The 18,742-nt window shown below is 32.2% G+C and overlaps 1 protein-coding gene across 1 annotated transcript; it reads left to right on the top strand.

Annotated features, from left to right (window-relative positions):
• The first annotated feature begins 5,512 nt into the window (after positions 1 to 5,512).
• Positions 5,513 to 15,859, top strand: LOC123670750 (vacuolar protein sorting-associated protein 16 homolog). Its single transcript, XM_045604295.1, has 6 exons — positions 5,513 to 6,176; positions 6,231 to 6,473; positions 6,530 to 6,804; positions 7,341 to 7,805; positions 8,162 to 8,658; positions 15,241 to 15,859. Exons 1-6 carry the CDS (start codon positions 5,690 to 5,692, stop codon positions 15,785 to 15,787), a joined length of 2,514 nt encoding a protein of 837 aa, XP_045460251.1. The 5' UTR covers positions 5,513 to 5,689; the 3' UTR covers positions 15,788 to 15,859.
• Positions 15,860 to 18,742: the final 2,883 nt, after the last annotated feature.

Raw genomic sequence — 18,742 nt, 5'->3', positions numbered from 1 at the left:
AGAAAAAAAAGATCTTCTACATAATAGCTTTGTTATAGGAAACACTAATTCTTTTGGAATTATCTTTATCGTTTTTTATCTAATGCTTCTTGAGAATATTTTTAAGATGTCCGTCCAGTAATTTGTCCTGAATCATCTGTTTTTGTGTTTTTTATCTGAACCAGTTACATACTTACCTAGGTAAGTATGTAACTGGTCAAGCGCTATAGCTATAGCGCTTGAAAGTCATTTAAACTTATAACTCCAATTTTTTGGTAAAAAAAATTATGGAGTACTTAAAAATCCAAAGGTGAGGGTGAATAAGGATCTTCGAACTACCTTCTAGAATTTTTATTAACCAATGTTATTATCTCATAGTATGCCTTACTATATTAATAAATAGGTTTTTTTCGCAATGAAAAAATATTGACAATTGAATTGGAGTTTCTTTCTGAATACTAGACATAAATAGGGTAAAGTTTTCACTTTAATCTGAAATTGAAGTAAATAGATTAGTAACGAAAAAAATTTTCAATAATATTTTTGCAAAATTTTTATTGTATTAGAGATATTTGTCTGATAATACTATTTTTTGTGATTTTTTTGTAAGAACTTATTAAGAACATCTGACGGATTCGGTCTTTACTCGATGGAAATTCATTTCGAATAAAATTGCAACAATTGTAACAATTACAGAAGGAGCAAAATCAATCGTAATAAAGACGTAATTAGCTGGCAACATAAACCTAATCAATAATATGAGAAATTCTTCATCTGAAACCATTAAGTGAAGACTCAAATAAGTAGTAAGAGATTACTCGTGGGAAAACGGAAAACTTATTTTCAAATTTTTTTTTTGGTGATTCATATCTGGTGTCTTGATAAAAATAAATATACGTTGTGTATTGAACAAGAGCTGGAGACAAACAAAAATGACGATAAACTCAGTATCCATAAACTTTCATCATTATTTTCATTAAGAAACCTTCTTCTAATAATGCCCGACGGTGTTAAATCGCTTGATATTGGTGGCCATTTCACTGAAGTATGCACCACATCAACAGCAATTACTTTTTTGGTTAACAATTCTATGATTCAATGTGTCAATTTTGTATCTTAACATGGCCATAATTTGCAAAAAGAACTTCGTCTGTGGAAAATTTTTATTGTTTTATTGGCCCAAGCTGAGCTGGTGATCGATAGGTTGCAATTAAGATGTTTTTAGACATTTATTTTTTTTTTTATTCTTCAATTAGATACAACAACATACAATCTTAGTTGCAATGTATGTCTTTTATTTCAAAAATTAAAATAAGAAACTTCAGTTCAATTCTAACAACCTTAGATTGGGACAAATTACCGGTCGTTAAGTAAAACGTGGGTGATAAGAAAATATGAAAATGTCGAGAGAAGCAAAAGAAGCCCAGTCGTTTGAATCGCATAATCAATCTTGCTTCTGATAGAACCGTACCGTTCAGACTTGTCTGCTTTCTCAATACCGTAATATCAAACCTACGGCTTCATTCTCTTGGGATCAGATCAATATTGCATCCGCCTTCAGAGAGCAAGTTATATTTGCGCTTGAATGGATTGAATCGAAGAAAATGATCCTTATTTTTATATGCTGCGTTTGAACTACATATTTCCCCTAACAACGTCTGGATGATTAAAACAGTTCCACGACTCTTGGAAATTGGCCAATTCTATTCGAATACAGAAATAAAAACCATCACTTGTCCTTTTGTATATATAGAGAAATGATTATTAGAAGTTCAAGACATTGGTACTTGAAGGTGGCCATTTGGACACACCCATAACTTATAAAAACGAATTGTGTATTGAATAATTCTATCCTATGATTCACTTTTACGAAGTATTTTGCAGAATATCTTCGTGAAAATAGTGTTTCTTTTGAGTGGCTAATTAAAGAATTTTCCGTTCATCTAACTAGTTTTTAATGTATGGTATTTTCATTCTGAAACGGATTTATTTATTCTCCATCATCAAGGTCATCTTCTCTACATCAAAGTTGAAATGTTGCATCCAATTTAGATGATGTAAAAACGCGAAATGCATTTGAAACACTGAATTAATCGAAATCGTTTCGAGCTACATGAATTCCTGTGGTTCGATTTTCTACGATTCGAAAGCAAGCGGCAATGAAAAGTGTAACATATTGATGAAAAATATCTTTTTTTAGCACAAATCTCTCTTTCTCTCCTTTCAGCTGAAAGAATTGAAAATAAACTGTTAATATTTTCAACAGCTAAGGACAAAATAATAACGCCTTTTATTAAAATAATCGAGGTAACCTTTTACTGTTTAATGACCCCAAGGGACCTGCTAATTTTTTGTATAAATGTGCAACATTGCACTGAAATCTTTCAAGATTGTTTTTGTGGAATAAGGATTCAGCTCCCACAAGACTTTCAACTTGATGGGCTTACAGTTCCATAAAAATACTTATAAATATTCCATCGACAATAATTCTCTAGGTTACTTGAAGAATACTGTTGTATAGTTCATTCCAATTTTTCTAGATTCATAACAGACAACAAAATAAAATTTTTCACTCAAAATGATATACATATATATCCAAGTGAAATGAAAAATTATAATATCCAAAATCAATAAAAAAATTACGACCAGGTGTCTCTATATTGTTCAATAGTAATTCAGTGTACTTTGCATAATTTGCACATATTACTGTAATTATCAAAATGAACCAACTTGTTTTTATCTTTTCATTTTCTCATGTAACTATTACGCAGTTTTTGCAGAGGTGTTGGTTTATTATACGCAAACTGATCATTCATCTCAAGGGCAGGTCAACATTTAGTTTTTATGAATTGTATGGTACAAGTGCTCGTTAATGATTTCATTTAGCTGTTAAGAATTGAAGATTTCAGTGCATATATTTTTAAGGTTAACAAAAGATATTTAGTGAAGTGATGTATGGTGTACCCCAGGATTCTCATCTGGGAACACTTCTAAGTTTATATTATGTTATTCTTAAGCTGAGCATGAGTTTGTCCTTGGCCCTGAGTAATATGAATTCGCCACTTCAACTTGTGTGAAGGTCAATGATTGAGAAAAATGCCTCCCATTCATTAATATCTGACTTTGATATTCCCCATAAATGAAACAGAAAGTGTTCTGTTCATGTTATTATATAATTCCAATATGGAATATGTGGTTAATGTTGACCACTTCCAATCATATCGATCTAATAGAAAGAAAACCCCCTGATTTATCATAAAGTTAGTGAGTGGCTGATGAATTATAATGTTATTCTGCTGAATTAACAGTTATTGCAGTGGGGGCCAATGGCAAAATGAATGATTTACTAAGTACAGTTTGACATCGACATCACCACGTTTATATATACTTATATACATATATATATTTGTATGTACTGTTACCAATATTCAAGTTGTTTGTCATATGTATTCTACACCAGTCCATGATAATGTCCATTATTAAATGGCAAATAACACATACATGTTGAACAATAAACATTGAATGAAACTGTCATTCTCAAAAAATAAACTTGAGTTTTTGAGATCATGAATTCAAACTTCAAAGTTTGTGATGTTCTTTATTCCAAAGAATGAATAATCGAATTTATACTTTGATGGTATATGTCAATGTTCAAAATTTGTTCTCAAAAAGTCATCACTTCCAAGTTTAATGCAAAACACCCACAATCAAATGAAAAGGTCCAAATGTTTTTATCTCAATATGGTGAAGTTCCATCAGATTTAAAATGAGGGTAATTTTTCAACAGGAAGAAATTTTGTGTGCTTCGATCTGAAATTTTCTAGATTTCAAAATTTTAGGAATAAATTCATTCCTTGGTTGGAATTGTCGATTTTCAAAAACTGCATTCAAAATGGAATGTTGTTTTTGTGCTAGCTTGAGTTCGAAAATATTCAACATTAATCTAGGATATTCCTTGAAAGAAGAATTCATTTGAAAATATTATTTAAGAACGTCAACACCTGCTAATTCTACACATTAACATAAAGCTTAGCTAAACTTCAACATGCCATTTTGAAAAATCATATTTTTATTGCCAGTTTTTATTTTGAATATCAAAAATTAATTCATGCAACTATTACAAGACTGGATTTTATGTAGTGAGATGAATATTTCTGATTTTATATTGAAACCAATCTTGAAAGGTAGAAACGACTGAATTGATTGGTTTTTGAGAATGACGTGTGCTAAAAAATTACTTTTTGAATTAAAAAATATTACAATATTAAAATAAGATGATGTATTGTCTAATAAAAATTTTTCTTATGTGGTTATCCAATGACTGTTTATTGTTTTGTCCTTATTCAAACTGTTGTATGTATATATGTTTATATGAATTGCCACAACATTGTATGTTACTCTCCATAACACTAAAGATTATTAAGCCCATATAATGTAAATGAGAGACACTGATATGATTTTTAAAGGTTGTACCTGAATTGTCTTAGCTCATAGCTTTGTTTTGCTTTAGTTTATATTTTAAGGCAAAAGTTACGATTTTTATGTTATTTTTTACATTCATTTAACATATTAACATGTGCTCCATTATGAAAGAGTATTTAGTGGACTGAAGAAATTTTTATAAGTCCTTTATGATAGGCTATGGCTATTAATTTTTCCATATTTTTGGTTAATTCTGATGTAACTTACAAATGAAGGAAATGATGTACTGGGAATGTTAAAGCTCATTATACGTAGTATTCAAATTTACATATAAGTAACACTTTTGGCAAACTTATAAATATATATATACATTTCATCTTAAATTTTATTTATAGCATATATTCATAGAAATATATAAATTAAATATTTGTCTTATTAAATTTCCATAATTCAAAATCAACTAAAAAATAATAATGATAATGCCATCATAATGCAACTTGCTGCTACCCAGGGTGATTTCCTTTCACCGATTCGAGCGCATTTCCACAATGTACCAGAAATTCTGAAACAGAATTTTTAAATTTCATTCTTAAAGTATATTTATTTATTGTAGTTTTCTTGATCCATTTGCAAAAATACCAAATGATCAAAACATTGATAGTAATCAATTTTTATCTATTTTTGAGAAGGTATAATAGCAAATAGTCTTATGAAAAAGGTAAAATTCACTTAACTCAATTCGTTGGATGAGAAGAATCATCAGTAATGACTTACCCGACTTTATTACGATCCATTAAACTAGGAAATAATGATCTTAAATATGCACAGGTGCAAATAACTAACAGCAAAACCGATAATAAACTTTGGAAATTGAATATAGCAGACTGAAAAGAAGATAAATTTATTTCAAGATGATTAAGTAAGTTCACAAACCTACCATTTCAATAAATTTTTCTGCACAAATTTGAAAATTTATTATACGTATTTAAGTTGACTGAACAATATAACCTAGCTTTTATTATTATGAATCAATGTCAAATATCTTTCATGTAGTTCAAATGTTCCTTAGTTCAAAACAATCAAATAATCATTAAGGTTATCTTATCAATTTGACATGTTTACAAACTTTTCTAATTATCTTTACCTTCGAAGTGGGAGGATTTGCACTATTTGCAGTTCTTTATGCAGAGTATCTAACATAACTAATTCTTTAGTTTGTAGTTGTTGAAAAATTCCTTTTGTTGTCTGGTATAATAATTGTTGAACCTTACTAAAAATAAGCTAGAAAATGTCTACTGCAATTCTTATAGCCGATTGGTTTATGCTGGGTAGAGATATATACTACAGAAAATTTGAATTGTATAACATGAATTGGTCAGCCGAGGTGAATTTGGAGAACTATACTGTATCCTCAGCCCAATGTGGAGGCCCTATTGCCATTAAGAGAGATTCGAAAAAAATTGTGAAGGAAAGTGGCCAACCTATTATTTCTATATTTTCTGGCTCTGGAAACAACATTACTTCTTTCAAATGGACTAGAAGGCCAATTATTAAAATGGGATGGTCAAACAAAGAAAAATTTGTTTGCATACAAGATGATGGAATGATTGTTATTCATGACATGTTTGGGAAATTCATACATACTTTTCTGATCAACCAGAAAGTGCAAGAGTTGAAAGTTATAGATGCAGAGATATTCACAAGTCCTCAAAATTGTACCGGAGTTGCTGTTTTAACCTCTAATGATAAAGTTTTCTTAGTGAATAATATAATAGGTAGGATTCAAAACCGTCATCTTGATGGCCCATTTAATTTTTATTTTTGTGTAGATCCCAAATGTAGACAATTGTCTGAACTTCCAAAAGGTTTGAAACCCAATTGCTGGATTGTGGTAGCTGAAGAGCCCCAAACAGAGGTTCTTATGGCTTGTGGAAAAGAACTCTATCGTCTTAAGCAAGATGAGCATCACACAAGTGTTATGCTTGAACCAGAAATTTCAAACGAGTTTCATACAATATTGAAGATGTCTGTATCTTTCAATGCTCGTCATATTGCATTATTTACTGATTCAGGTAAAACTTGGTTGGCTCTCAAGAAAAAGAGTTAATTAAACAAAATTTTTTTGCAGGTCATCTTTGGCTCGGATCATCTAATTTCAGGAGTAAATATTGTGAGATAGATACCAATCTAATATATACCCCTAAGCAGTTAATTTGGTGTGGCAATGAAGCAGTTGTAGCTTACTGGGAAAGACAGAATACAATTTTAATTGTTGGCATAAATGGTCAAAAAATGTCATTTATTTATGATGGTTCTGTTCATATAGTACAAGAAATTGACGGGGTCAGGATAATTTCCAATAACACTCATGAGTTACTTCAGAAGGTGCCCCATGTTGTACAGGTATGACTTATTATTATTTTTATCTTATCGAAGTATTCCAGCACTTATTTTCAAACATGAAAATTGGATATTTTTATATGTAAAGAGGTTTTTTTCACTCAAATCCTCAGTATAATGATCACTTCAGTATGCTTCACCTCTTAAAATATGCAGCCTCAGCAAACTCTATAATTTCTGTCAGTGTCTCAAAACCTCTTAAGCAAATAGCAAGCCTCATTACATCTAATTCCTTTATAATCTTTCAGGCATTCTCCTTATCATAGCTCCTATTGCACAACTTATTTTGAAATAGATGCTGAATAGATATTTCCATATTGTTTGATTATTCAATTCAAGGTTTTTCTGTTGTCCACCAATGTATTTGTAGTTTTTTATTTCTCTAAACCATAGCCCTTTTTTCAGCTCATTTTTTTCTGTTGGTTATAGCTGTATTCAGTTTAGTTCCCAAAAGTGTAATCAATAAGTTACTCACCACACCTTCTAACTATCTCAGTTGATATTTTGAAGGAAATCTCTAATATTGAATTATTCCACAGAAAATATTTCGCATTAATAGTACCGAACCAGGAAGTTTCCTGCTCGAAGCCTCAAAACAGTTCCAGAAGCGCAGCCACAGAGCAAACGAGTACATTTCTCTAGTGAAAAAGGATTTACTTACTGCAGTTGAACAGTGCATAGATGCAGTAGGTTATGAGTTTGACACTGAGATCCAGAAGAGACTGGTGCGTGCAGCCCAGTTTGGTAAATGCTTTATACCTAACGCTAATACTGAAAAATATGTCAATATGTGCAGATTATTGAGAGTGCTGAATGAGGTCAGAAATCCAAGGATTGGGATTCCAATAACTATGACCCAACTGACTTATTTAACCAATAAAGTGTTATTAGATAGATTGATTACCAGGAAGGAGTACTATTTGGCATTACAGATTGCCAAATATCTTCGAATGCCTGATAGAGAGGGAAAAAATCATATATTAGTGCATTGGGCAAAGTATAAGGTAAGAATAACATATTTAATTCAATCCAGGAGGATATTTTATCTTATGGGAGAATTCCAGAGGAAGATACATATTTGCAAACCAAATGATGTAATTGATGTATTTTTATGATAATATTTTTGTTCTTCGAAATTTTCATGAAAACAGGCTCTGAAATTAGTTTTCAGCCTTCTAATTTATAAATAGTTCCTCACCTCAGAAAGCGTCTACAATTGTGAATAACTTATTAGATTCTTCAAAAGTTTGATCTTTTTGTATTATGCATTTGACCTTTATTTCCATATTTACGTTGATTTGGTAATGCACATTTATGAAACAAATTGCAATATGATATTTTGAACTTCAAATTTCTTCAGGTGAATCAATCCCAATTGGAAGAAGAAACTGTGGCTCGAGAAATTGCTGAAAAGTTAGGTTATACTCCTGGTATATCTTATAGTGAAGTGGCTTATGCAGCTGCTGAATGTGGCAAGAAAAAAATAGCTATCAAACTCTTAGATTACGAATCAAAAGCCAGTGATCAAATTAATTTACTGTTAGTATTAGGAGAAACCTCTCCTGCTCTGGTTAAGGCCATACAAAGTGGAGATATGGATTTGGTTTATACTGTTATCTTGAAATTGAGAGATAATATGGCACTTGGAGATTTCAAGATGACTATTCGTGGATTTCCCATTTCCCAAGCTCTGTATATTAAATATTGTAAGAAGCATAACATCCAAGCTTTGAATGAAATATATATACAGGAAGATGATTTCACTTCCCAAGCTGAAATGTTCATTTTACAAAGCATGGATGACGAGAAATCTCATATGAAGGATTCCTTCCTGTCTTCAGCTGCTGAGGCCTATAGGTGAGTATTCATCACTACTGTTTCAATTGTTTAATGCTGATTGTAGAATATGTTCTTGTGGAATGGTAATAGTATATTGTGCAACAAGTAGGGAAAGTTCAACTTTTCTCATACATGTTCCTGAATTGGAGGTCCAAACGAAAATGACAGATTCCTCAGTCATTAAAAAAAAAGAACTAATATCTTGGCACGCAAACGCTTTGTTTTCAAGATACAGGATGTTAAAAGTTGATATTTTTTTAAGTTTTCTCTCGTAGTACCTTCTCTTCACAAGATATTCAACCTAAATTTGGTATAGATATTCCAATTTAAAGTTTTTAATTGGCGCTCTTAGAAGAAGGATCTGTTGCGTAAGTAGCTCCGCTACTGATAGGTATCAGCTTGAATGAATGAATGAGTTTGGAAAAGTTAGTATTCTCTGCTGGACGGGTTGCTTCTTTTCTTGACAGCAATGTTCTGTGAGTCCTTCTCTAAGGTTATGTTATGATTCTCTGTTATAATACCGATTTCAATTTCCATGTTTGCTTTCGGTATGTTTCATTTGGGACATTCATTCAGAGTATCATTTCAGTATGTTGTTAAACGTATATGTTTCAGATTTCATTATTTCTATATTCGGAATTTAAGTTTCGTCCCAAAACCACTGTCATAACGGTCACTTGTCAGTTACTCAACATATTACCAAAAAGTAGCGTAACATAAATTCGCTACCAAAGATGCAGATACTGCAGCATACGCTCCGTATCGGAAACTGACAGAAAATTCTTAGAATATTGACAACTGTTGAGCCTGCTAAACGCGCCTATTATGTGATAAGCTTATTTTGAATGCAAATCTACAGGATGTACTTTTTTTGTGGACCACTGGTAGTTTAGAAAAATGTAAAAAGAAATTTTGGTCAAGTACTACACTTTTTGCTTTCTTGTAGTTTTATTTGTACTTCTGCCGATTTCGAAAAAAAAATTCAAACCATTCTCTAGTATTCCTCAGGAAAATGCAAATTATTACAAAGATGCAGTTAGTAAGATGTGATGTATGGAGCTTGAAAGCTTTCTCTTATTCGCAAGTGTTGAATTTCCTAGGGTTGGCTACTGCATTTGGTAATATTTCATAGAAATTGAAATTTTGTCTATAAAGTGAAAGTAAATTAAGGTCCTTAATTGCAAATATAATAATTAATTTTAACAAAAAAGGGTTGTGTGTTACAGAAAAACGTGTGATGGAAATGACACAGCAAAATGAGGTTGTGTTTTGTAGTCATAGAGCATGCGTGAAGAAAAGGATCCTTTTCTTGCCATAAAGGGCCAATATCCGGACTTTACGGGGAAGGACACTTCAAACCTTTTTTTAACCTCAAAATTGGTTGATGAAAAACGTTTTATTTGTAGGGAAAACTTCTCACCGAAAACGAGACTTTACTTTCGTTTATGAAACTGACCTTCACTCTCACTCTTTCACACGGAACGTCCCTTGAGCTCCAGTGCAGGGGTAACTGAGTCCGACGCAATGCTTTTTTCGCGTGCTGTAGTTGTTATGTTCTTCGTCGACGCCGTCTTCGGCGATAAATAAAACACCAACATCCCAAAAGGTATTAGGCCCACCCTATCAACTTTTGCCGATTAGGGCTGGGACTTTGTCGCCTTTTTGTATTCGAATATTCATTCTCATTCCATTATTCAAATCATGAATTCAAACAAATATTAATGCTTGATAATTCATGAGTTGTTATGAATATTGGATTATTCATTGAACACCTATGCAACGAATATGACTGAATATTCATTAAGTATTCAATAATTATTCAATGAATTTTCAATGATTACTCCATGAATATTTTTTCGGATATTTCACACACATTTCTGAAGAATAGATTGAAAGACTGATATACAGAATGCCAGACATAGACACCGGCAGGCAGATGGACAGAAATAAGGGCGGATCTTCAGTTAATATATTTCATCATAAATTATACATTTCGTTTCGTCATTCATTCCTTGAATTTAATTCTTAAGTATAATTTCGAAAATTTCAATGGACTCCAGAATCCAGATAGTATTAATAATTTTCAACATAATGTAAAAATCAAATAATTGGTACGAAGTGAATCACTGAAATCTGTTTTAATTATTCCTGAATAGTCAATTAAATTCAAACTACTCATCATCAGTACTGAATAAATGAATATTCATTACTATTAATAAAAATCCAACTATTCGCTAAATATTCATTGAATATTCATGAATAGAAAATCAATGAATATTCAACTATTCAGTGAGTACTCAACTATTAACTAAATACTCTACTTTATTGAATATTCAACTATTCAGTGAATAAAACTATTCAGTGAATGAAACTATTACGTGAATTATTTTTACTGTGAATATCCTATGCGTATACTCAATTCACTTTCTCAAACTGAAATGATGTAGGAATATCGTGCATATCTTGAACTTGCGAAACATCATCACAGGGTGTTTCAAATATTGTGCCAAAAATTGTGAACAAAATTTGATCATAACTTTCGATTTTCAAATTCGAACATGATATGATGATTAGAATATGATTTCGTTGGATTCTACGGTAAAAAATAAGGGTAGTGTCCAAACATGATTATGCTCCCAAATTCAATAATTCAAGAGTTATTCAAGATTTTATGAATTTATGTTACACGTAGGATCAATTTCATTCGATCTGTTTCCAGACAGACTAGCAATAATACTATATGATCATAGAAATTTAAATATCTAATTACTTTACATGTGACAGGTATTTTCATTATCAAAGCTACTGATTCATATCGCGAAATTAAAATCTTCTAGTTTCAATAATGAGTACATACATCTGTCACTTTGAAATAATTGCATATTTTAATTTCTATGATCATAGAATAATCATCACTGGTATTCGTGTCCTGACTTTTTAAATATTCAACTATGTAGTGGCAAAGAGGACAGGGGAAATAAAAATCCACCTCAGAATATTATGAGGGATAATCCATATGAATAGCCTTGAAAAAGACCAGAAATAAAGGTCGAAACATCGGCATCTCATAAAGGATTTTTATTTCCCCTGTCCTCTTTGCCACTACATAGTTGAATATCATAGAATAATGATTTGAAACGCACTCTAGAAACAGATTGAATGAAATTGACCCCGCATAAATTCATAAAATCTCGAATAACTCTTGAATTACTGAATTTAAGAGCTTAATCATGTTTGGACACTACCCTTATTTTTCACCGTAGAATCCAACGAAATCGCAAAAAATAGGGTTCTAATTTGAAAATCGAAAGTTATGATCAAATTTTATTCACAATATTTGAAACACTCTGTGATGATATTTCTCAAGTTCGAAATATGCACGATATTCCAACATCATTCTAGTTTGAGAAAGTGAATTGAGTATACGCATAGAATATTCACAGTAAAAATAATTCACGAAATTGTGACTAAGGAAATTCTCTCTTTTTTACGGTTTTTTATTAATATTTTGAAAACTATGAGGACTAACGCAATAATTTTAGCAGAGAGTAATTGAGAATGAAAATCTTGATAATATCTAAGACATAAAATGAAAAAAAAAAGTTTTTTTTGAAAGAATTTTTTTAAATTCTTGTATAACCGGAAATGCCCGAACTTTGAAAATATTTTAGCTGAATAGGTCATCATGAACAATGTCATATTCCGAATTTTCTGATCTCAAATCGGCCCCGTTCTCCAGAAACGTCTAATAGGCCGTCGAACTTGAAACACCCTGTATATGAGTTCATTTCAAAGAAAATACACGACTTCTTGATAATGAAAATCTAGAATAGTAATTGTTTTGTTTTTAAAAACAAAAATTTGTTTTTGGACGTATTAGAAGATTCAGTAGTTTTTCGCATGACTAATTGAGGATGCTTAGTTGGAAAAAAATTGATTTTTTGATTAAGAAAATGAAATTTTTCTGATCAAAAACATTAAACACTCATTTTACATTTCTTCCCAACTACGGAATCGAACTTCTTTAGCGAATCCATTAAATAAATAAAAAACTCATGGTTTCCCCTTTGTGTGAAGGAGCTCTAGGAGATAAAATTCATCTCTGTATATATCGAAAAAAAAAACATAACTTTTTTATTCATGTGGTAATCTGTAAACATATGTTATTGAAATATTTCCTGATTTTGTTCGTAATACGGTATTTTCTTTCAAATGTTTCCTGAGAAAGAATTCAAAACCGAAGCATCACCTCACTGCTTTTGAATATCGCTAATATAAAGATTTGTTGTGATTCAATAATGAATGAAGCAAGGTTTTCATGTTGTCGAACTGTGAAGTTCGAGTATTACATCTGCGTCCATTGCTCTTTTGTTTACCATGAATGTTGTTTAGAAACTATGGATCATGCTCGACTAAATGGCTACAAAATTGAGTGTTGTGAAAAGCCATCACAAAGTGAGTTAAGTATGGAATTTGACGAACTTGAGAGAATATTATTAGATGATGAGGACGGAGTAGCTCCTTTCGAAGGCAGAGTTGATGATCTCCATGCTTTGATGCTAGAAAAACGTATAATAAAGTTAGAAGAAGAAATCAGAGAATTAACCAAAAATTGTACTTGTGAACATATACCGAAACAAAATGTTAACTCAGAAGCCAGTTTTTGCAATAACGCATAAATTTATATTATCATTAGAAAAATAGGTTTTATAAAATCAATTTCCACTATGTTATTCTTATAATTATCATTTATGAAAAATTAATTACAATAAAAAAATTTTATTATTTATTTTTCAAAGAATGCCTGTATTATATGAGCCGTTCATTTTGAAAGTGACCTAACTCTGTTTTTCAATTTTCTGCCGGTTACCTTGTTTACTTGTACAGTGCATCCCATTTTGGGTGAGACAGCCAGGTTTCTCACTTGTTATTTAAGATAGAGCCTTGCGGTTTTCACGTTCCTGTCCTACTTTTTCGTGAAACTCAAGTTGGTCTAATCAGATTTTGCATAACTGTTTCCGTTCAACAGATACAGGGCGATTTTGGAAATTGATACTTTTCGGACCCCTCCTTTATCTCCGAAGTTATTAGAAATAATGCTGAGGTAAAAACTACGTCTGAATCAGAATTCTGCGTAGAATCCAGTGGCGTACTCAATATTTTTTCAGGGTATGGTTTTGAAGATTCAACACAAACCTATATTTTTTTTAATGGAACACCCTGTATATCATTACTTCGTCGAATTCGTTATTTTTTTCCCTTCAAAATGATGTATGATACTTTGTAGGTAGGATGTTCAGAAATGCTGAAAAACACTAAAACATCAAATAATGATGATTTTTTTGTTAATGGGCAATGGATTTCCCATATAAAAAGGAATCAATTGCAAAATTTTCATTTGTGATTTTTATTTATAGTAGAGTAAGCAAACAAAAATAATACACTAATCACTAACATGAAAAAAAAACTTAGATACCTACCTAATAGCAACAAATAAATAATACAAAAATTCATAAACATTGCACAATATCTTACTGATTAAACTGTTCAAATTGCTGTCCATTTTCCCTCAATACATAATTGACAAAACTTTCAATACGCCTGAGTGCATTTAATATTATAAAAGGGCGGTTTTGTAAATCCTGAAAAACTGCCTCTGTTGATGTACGAAGTTCTTCGGGACTGTTGAGTCTTTTACTGTAGTATTATATGTGCAATGTTTATGAATTTTTGTATTATTCATTTGTTGCTATTAGGTAGGTACCTACGTTTTGTTTTTCATGTTAGTGATGAGTGTATTATCTTTGTCTGCTAACTCTACTATGAATAAAAATCACAAATGAAAATTATCCAATTGATCTTTTTTTTTCATATGGAAAATCCATAGCTCATTAACAAAAAATCATTATTATTTGATGTTTTAGTGTTTTTTCAACATTTCTGAACATCCTACCTACATAGTATCATACATCATTTGGAAGGGAAAAAAATAACGAATTCGACGAAGTAATGATATACTTCCATTAAAAAAAAAATATAAGTTTGTGTTGAATCTTCAAAACCATACCCCGAAAAAAAAAATTGAGTACGCCACTGGATTCTACGCAGAATTCTGATTCAGACGTAGTTTTTACCTCAACATTATTCCTAATAAATTCGGAGATAAAGGAGGGGTCCGAAAAGTATCAATTTTCAAAATCGCCCTGTATCTCTTGAACGGAAACAGTTATGCAAAATCTGATTAGACCAACTTGAGTTTCACGAAAAGGTAGGACAGGAACGTGAAAACCGCAAGGCTCTATCTTAAATAACAAGTGAGAAACCTGGCTGTCTCACCCAAAATGGGATCCACTGTACAACTTCATGTTATTTATCAGTGAGGCACTTCAGATTGCTTATATTCAGAGAAAATACGATACATTTTTTACACATAGGTTTTCCGAATTAATTGAATAACTGAGCCGTGTAGTTTGAAACGCAAAACTTTCAATATCTCGATTTGAAGATAAATGGAGTTAGGCCACTTTCAAAATAAGCGGCTCATATCCTATTTCATTGAAAGAAATAACACAGCTCAATACTGACTCTGCATATTTTCAGGAAAGGAAGAAAAGACCTTTATGCCTCTATGTGTGATGAATCATTAAGACTTGTTCGCTATCAAAGGGAAATTGAAGATACCCTTAATGCTAGAAATGAATTTCAAGGAAAATCTGTACATGACACTTTCAAGCTGTTGCTTGAAAAGAAGGAGTATAAGCTTGCAGAGAAGCTGAAGAATGACTTCAAGATGTCGGATCGTAGATATTTCTGGTTAAAAATTGAACATCTGGCCGAAATCAATGACTGGATTGAATTGGAAAAGTTCTCGAAGATGAAAAAAGGAAATTTGAGCTTTGCTGCATATGTTGATGTGTGTCTACAGTATAATAACAGGAATGAGGCTCTTAAGTATTTGCCAAAAGTGAGCGATTCTGTTAAGGTCAAGTATTATACTAAGGCAGGTTGCCTAGAAGAAGCTGCAAAAATTGCTTATACTCAAAAGGATGTTCAGGGTCTCCAATATGTCCAAAGTAAATGTGTGAGCCAACCTACCCTCTATGAAAAAATAAATGGAATGATAACCCAGCTTGATTTAAGAAGATAGATTTATGTATTCTTTTTATATTCTGTGATATATCAAAGTAAATTATATTAAGAAATAAATGAACTATATATATGTTGATAGTTAATCTTGGATCCTATTTCCTATTCATATATATTTGACTTTCACTTTAAGTAAGAAATGAAGTCACATCATGTGATATTCCTGCACCAACCAATAATTCTTGTAAATTTTTGAAGTGTTCACAAATTTGAGGATATTTGCTGGCCCTTGCCTTGAACTCACGATGTTATCGATGTGTTATGCTGATTGCAATTCAAATTTGATATATCCATTTCATTGTTTCAAAGTTAGTTAGGTTTGGTAATTTTATTTTTAATCATTAAAAATAATGGGTCCTTTCAATCAGAACGACCATATTTTCGAAAATTCAAAGCTTGGGAATATTTTTCCATCCAATTATTGATGTTGATTTAATGGTCAAACCAGGAAAGTCTGGTATCAACGCTAGAAAGCGATTTACAATGTCATAAACTGCTCGTCAAAAGCTAAGGATATTAGTGTTTTTCATATCAAATGAATATTTTTCAATTACATAAATTATAACTATTATACAAATGTCTTCTGGTTTGTCGTGAAGTAAGTTTTTCCATGAGTATCAGAAATGCTCATATTAATAATTTTGTCTTTGATCTATATTTCTCCTTCGATGAGATCAAACGGTTCTACGGAATCAAAAAGATAATTTCCATTATGACAAGGCAAATTTATTCGAGGAGGATACTAACAGAGTCATTGGGATACTTCAAGCAGGTTGCCGAACACAAGTGTAAGTGGCCGATTTTTTCAATGTTAGCTAAAGTGTCCCATTTAATGGTGCTTTGTGATTTTGTCAAAGATCTGAAAGAGGTAGACCAATTGCCACAACGCCAATGAAAGAGAGTTTTTGAACTCTTTCGGCGACAAGATTACTCCACCATAGATAAAACCAGGCATTACTGCTACAGAAAACCAGGGTATTCCACATCTAGTGTCAACTTTAAGATCCCCTGATCTAAATTCCAGCGAGCTAGTTTGAAAACAATTACAAAGGATCCTTGATGCTCACATATAACAGCGGCAAAACGCTTCAACAGCTCCGAAATCATTTGCCACAACTTTGGCCACAAATCGAGTAGGTTATTCTCAATGACTTTGTGGATATAGCATGCAGAGAAGATGCCAAGCAGCTTTTGATGCACGTGGTGTTCATACCCTGTATTGAGGTAGAATACATATGTATGCGTCACTATGCCACGATACGGAGATGGGAGTTTATAATGCAGATTACTAATGATGACTCCATCCGTGATCTCAGGATGAAACCTGCAATCCTCATGTGTGCTGAGTGTCCTTGAACCTTAACTAACAAGTAGTACATACTCACAGCGAAAGACAAATAAGGGTTATTAAACAGATATACGCAGGCAGAATTGCTAGGATAGCCCGAGACGGAATCCCAGGTAGCAGAAGACCAGTCGGCAGACCCTCTAAGCGTTGGAAAGACTCCTGGATATCTACATCCACCGAGGACTAAAGTGGAATATACAAGCCCAAGGCTTAAATTAAGACAAAGAAGAAGAAGAAACAGATATACAATTTTTATTATTTATTTCAAACCAACTTAGAAAGTATGTCCCTGTAATTTCTTATTCCTTAACGTTCTCTACACATGTAGATTGTTTCGGTGTTCTCGTGTTCGGAGAAATATACAGATGGACGTTGAAAGCTTGAAGAAAGATACTTTCTAAGTTCGGTTGAAATAAATAATCAAAAATCTATATCTGTTTTATTTCTATTATTTTTTTTTTTGCAATGTATTACTCGTTAGTGACAGTTGAAGGAGACTTAACCCAAAAACTGGCGAACCCAACCTGGGAGGGAAAACTGCGACCACGTTGCACAGTGCTGTGGCGACTCATGAGCTCCTGGAGCAAGACTATCTCACTCATGATAAGGAATTGCGTGAAGTCGATAGGGCATTTCATTGATACTCAATACTGAACCTACAAACAAATAAAATTTGTTATACTGTAGTTCTTATTCCTCTCCAGCTCATAGATATTCTAGAAAATATTGAAATTAGTCAGTTGGGCTATCCAGCGATCTTCGCTTAAGGCACACCCTATCAGTGTGGAGAGGTGTCCCTGTTGCGTTGCAACGACCCCTTTAAAACCGCCAGGGCTAAAGTAGTGTGGCGCGAAAACCCATAGCGCCATCTGTGAGCTGACAGATCGATCTGCAGAATTACACCTTATTCGAATCTTTTAAAGAAATGATTGAATTTTCTGTTTGTTTTTTATCAATCTACAGAAGAACAGCTTCTTTTTAAATCTTTTAAAGAAATTATTGATTTTTTTTAATTGTTTTTCGCGAATAACATTATCAATCTGCAGACACCTTCTTCAAATAAAAAAAAAAATTAAACTTTTTGAATTGTTTTCGAGAATGACGTCATCAATCTCTACATCTTAGACATTTCCAAGATTAAACTCGTGCTTAGAAATCATCAATTTCATAACGTTTACCCAAAAATCCTTACGCGCTCAGCACTTCTTATCCCGTTCAACAAACCTGCGTAAATACCAGTTTGACATCATTGAAAATCTTCAAGAATCATTCTAGAATGCTCATTTCCAATGGTAAATAAAAAGAGTGATAAATACGAAAGGTCCTCTTCGTTAAAATTTACCGGAGTATCTGAAAAATATTGAACAGGAGGGACCCCAGATTATCCTTGTGTTTCGTTGTCTTAATCCGCCAATGTTAGGCCATAGACTTATTGAGTGACGTGTTATCCTAGAAATAGATTGAACCGTAAACCTAAATCCTTAAATCTATGCTAATGTGACTATTTCATTAAAACTTACAGCTTTCTATGAGAGAAATTGACTACGTACCTGCTTTAGTTGAGACGCCTATGGATATTTCGAAAAAAAAAATCAAAACTTATCTCAA

Source organism: Harmonia axyridis, chromosome 1 (genome assembly GCF_914767665.1).
Source record: "Harmonia axyridis chromosome 1, icHarAxyr1.1, whole genome shotgun sequence".
Lineage (NCBI taxonomy): Eukaryota > Metazoa > Arthropoda > Insecta > Coleoptera > Coccinellidae > Harmonia > Harmonia axyridis.
The sequence above is the reverse complement of the archived record's forward strand: the minus strand, read 5'-3'. Positions and strand labels throughout refer to the sequence as shown.

Bases quoted from the DNA above. Each gene is read 5' to 3' on its own strand.
- LOC123670750 (XM_045604295.1), top strand. From the start codon at position 5,690: ATGTCTACTGCAATTCTTATAGCCGATTGGTTTATGCTGGGTAGAGAT. The intron at 6,474-6,529 runs GTAAAACTTGGT...ATTTTTTTGCAG, and splicing joins TGCATTATTTACTGATTCAG to GTCATCTTTGGCTCGGATCA. The intron at 6,805-7,340 runs GTATGACTTATT...ATTATTCCACAG, and splicing joins AGGTGCCCCATGTTGTACAG to AAAATATTTCGCATTAATAG.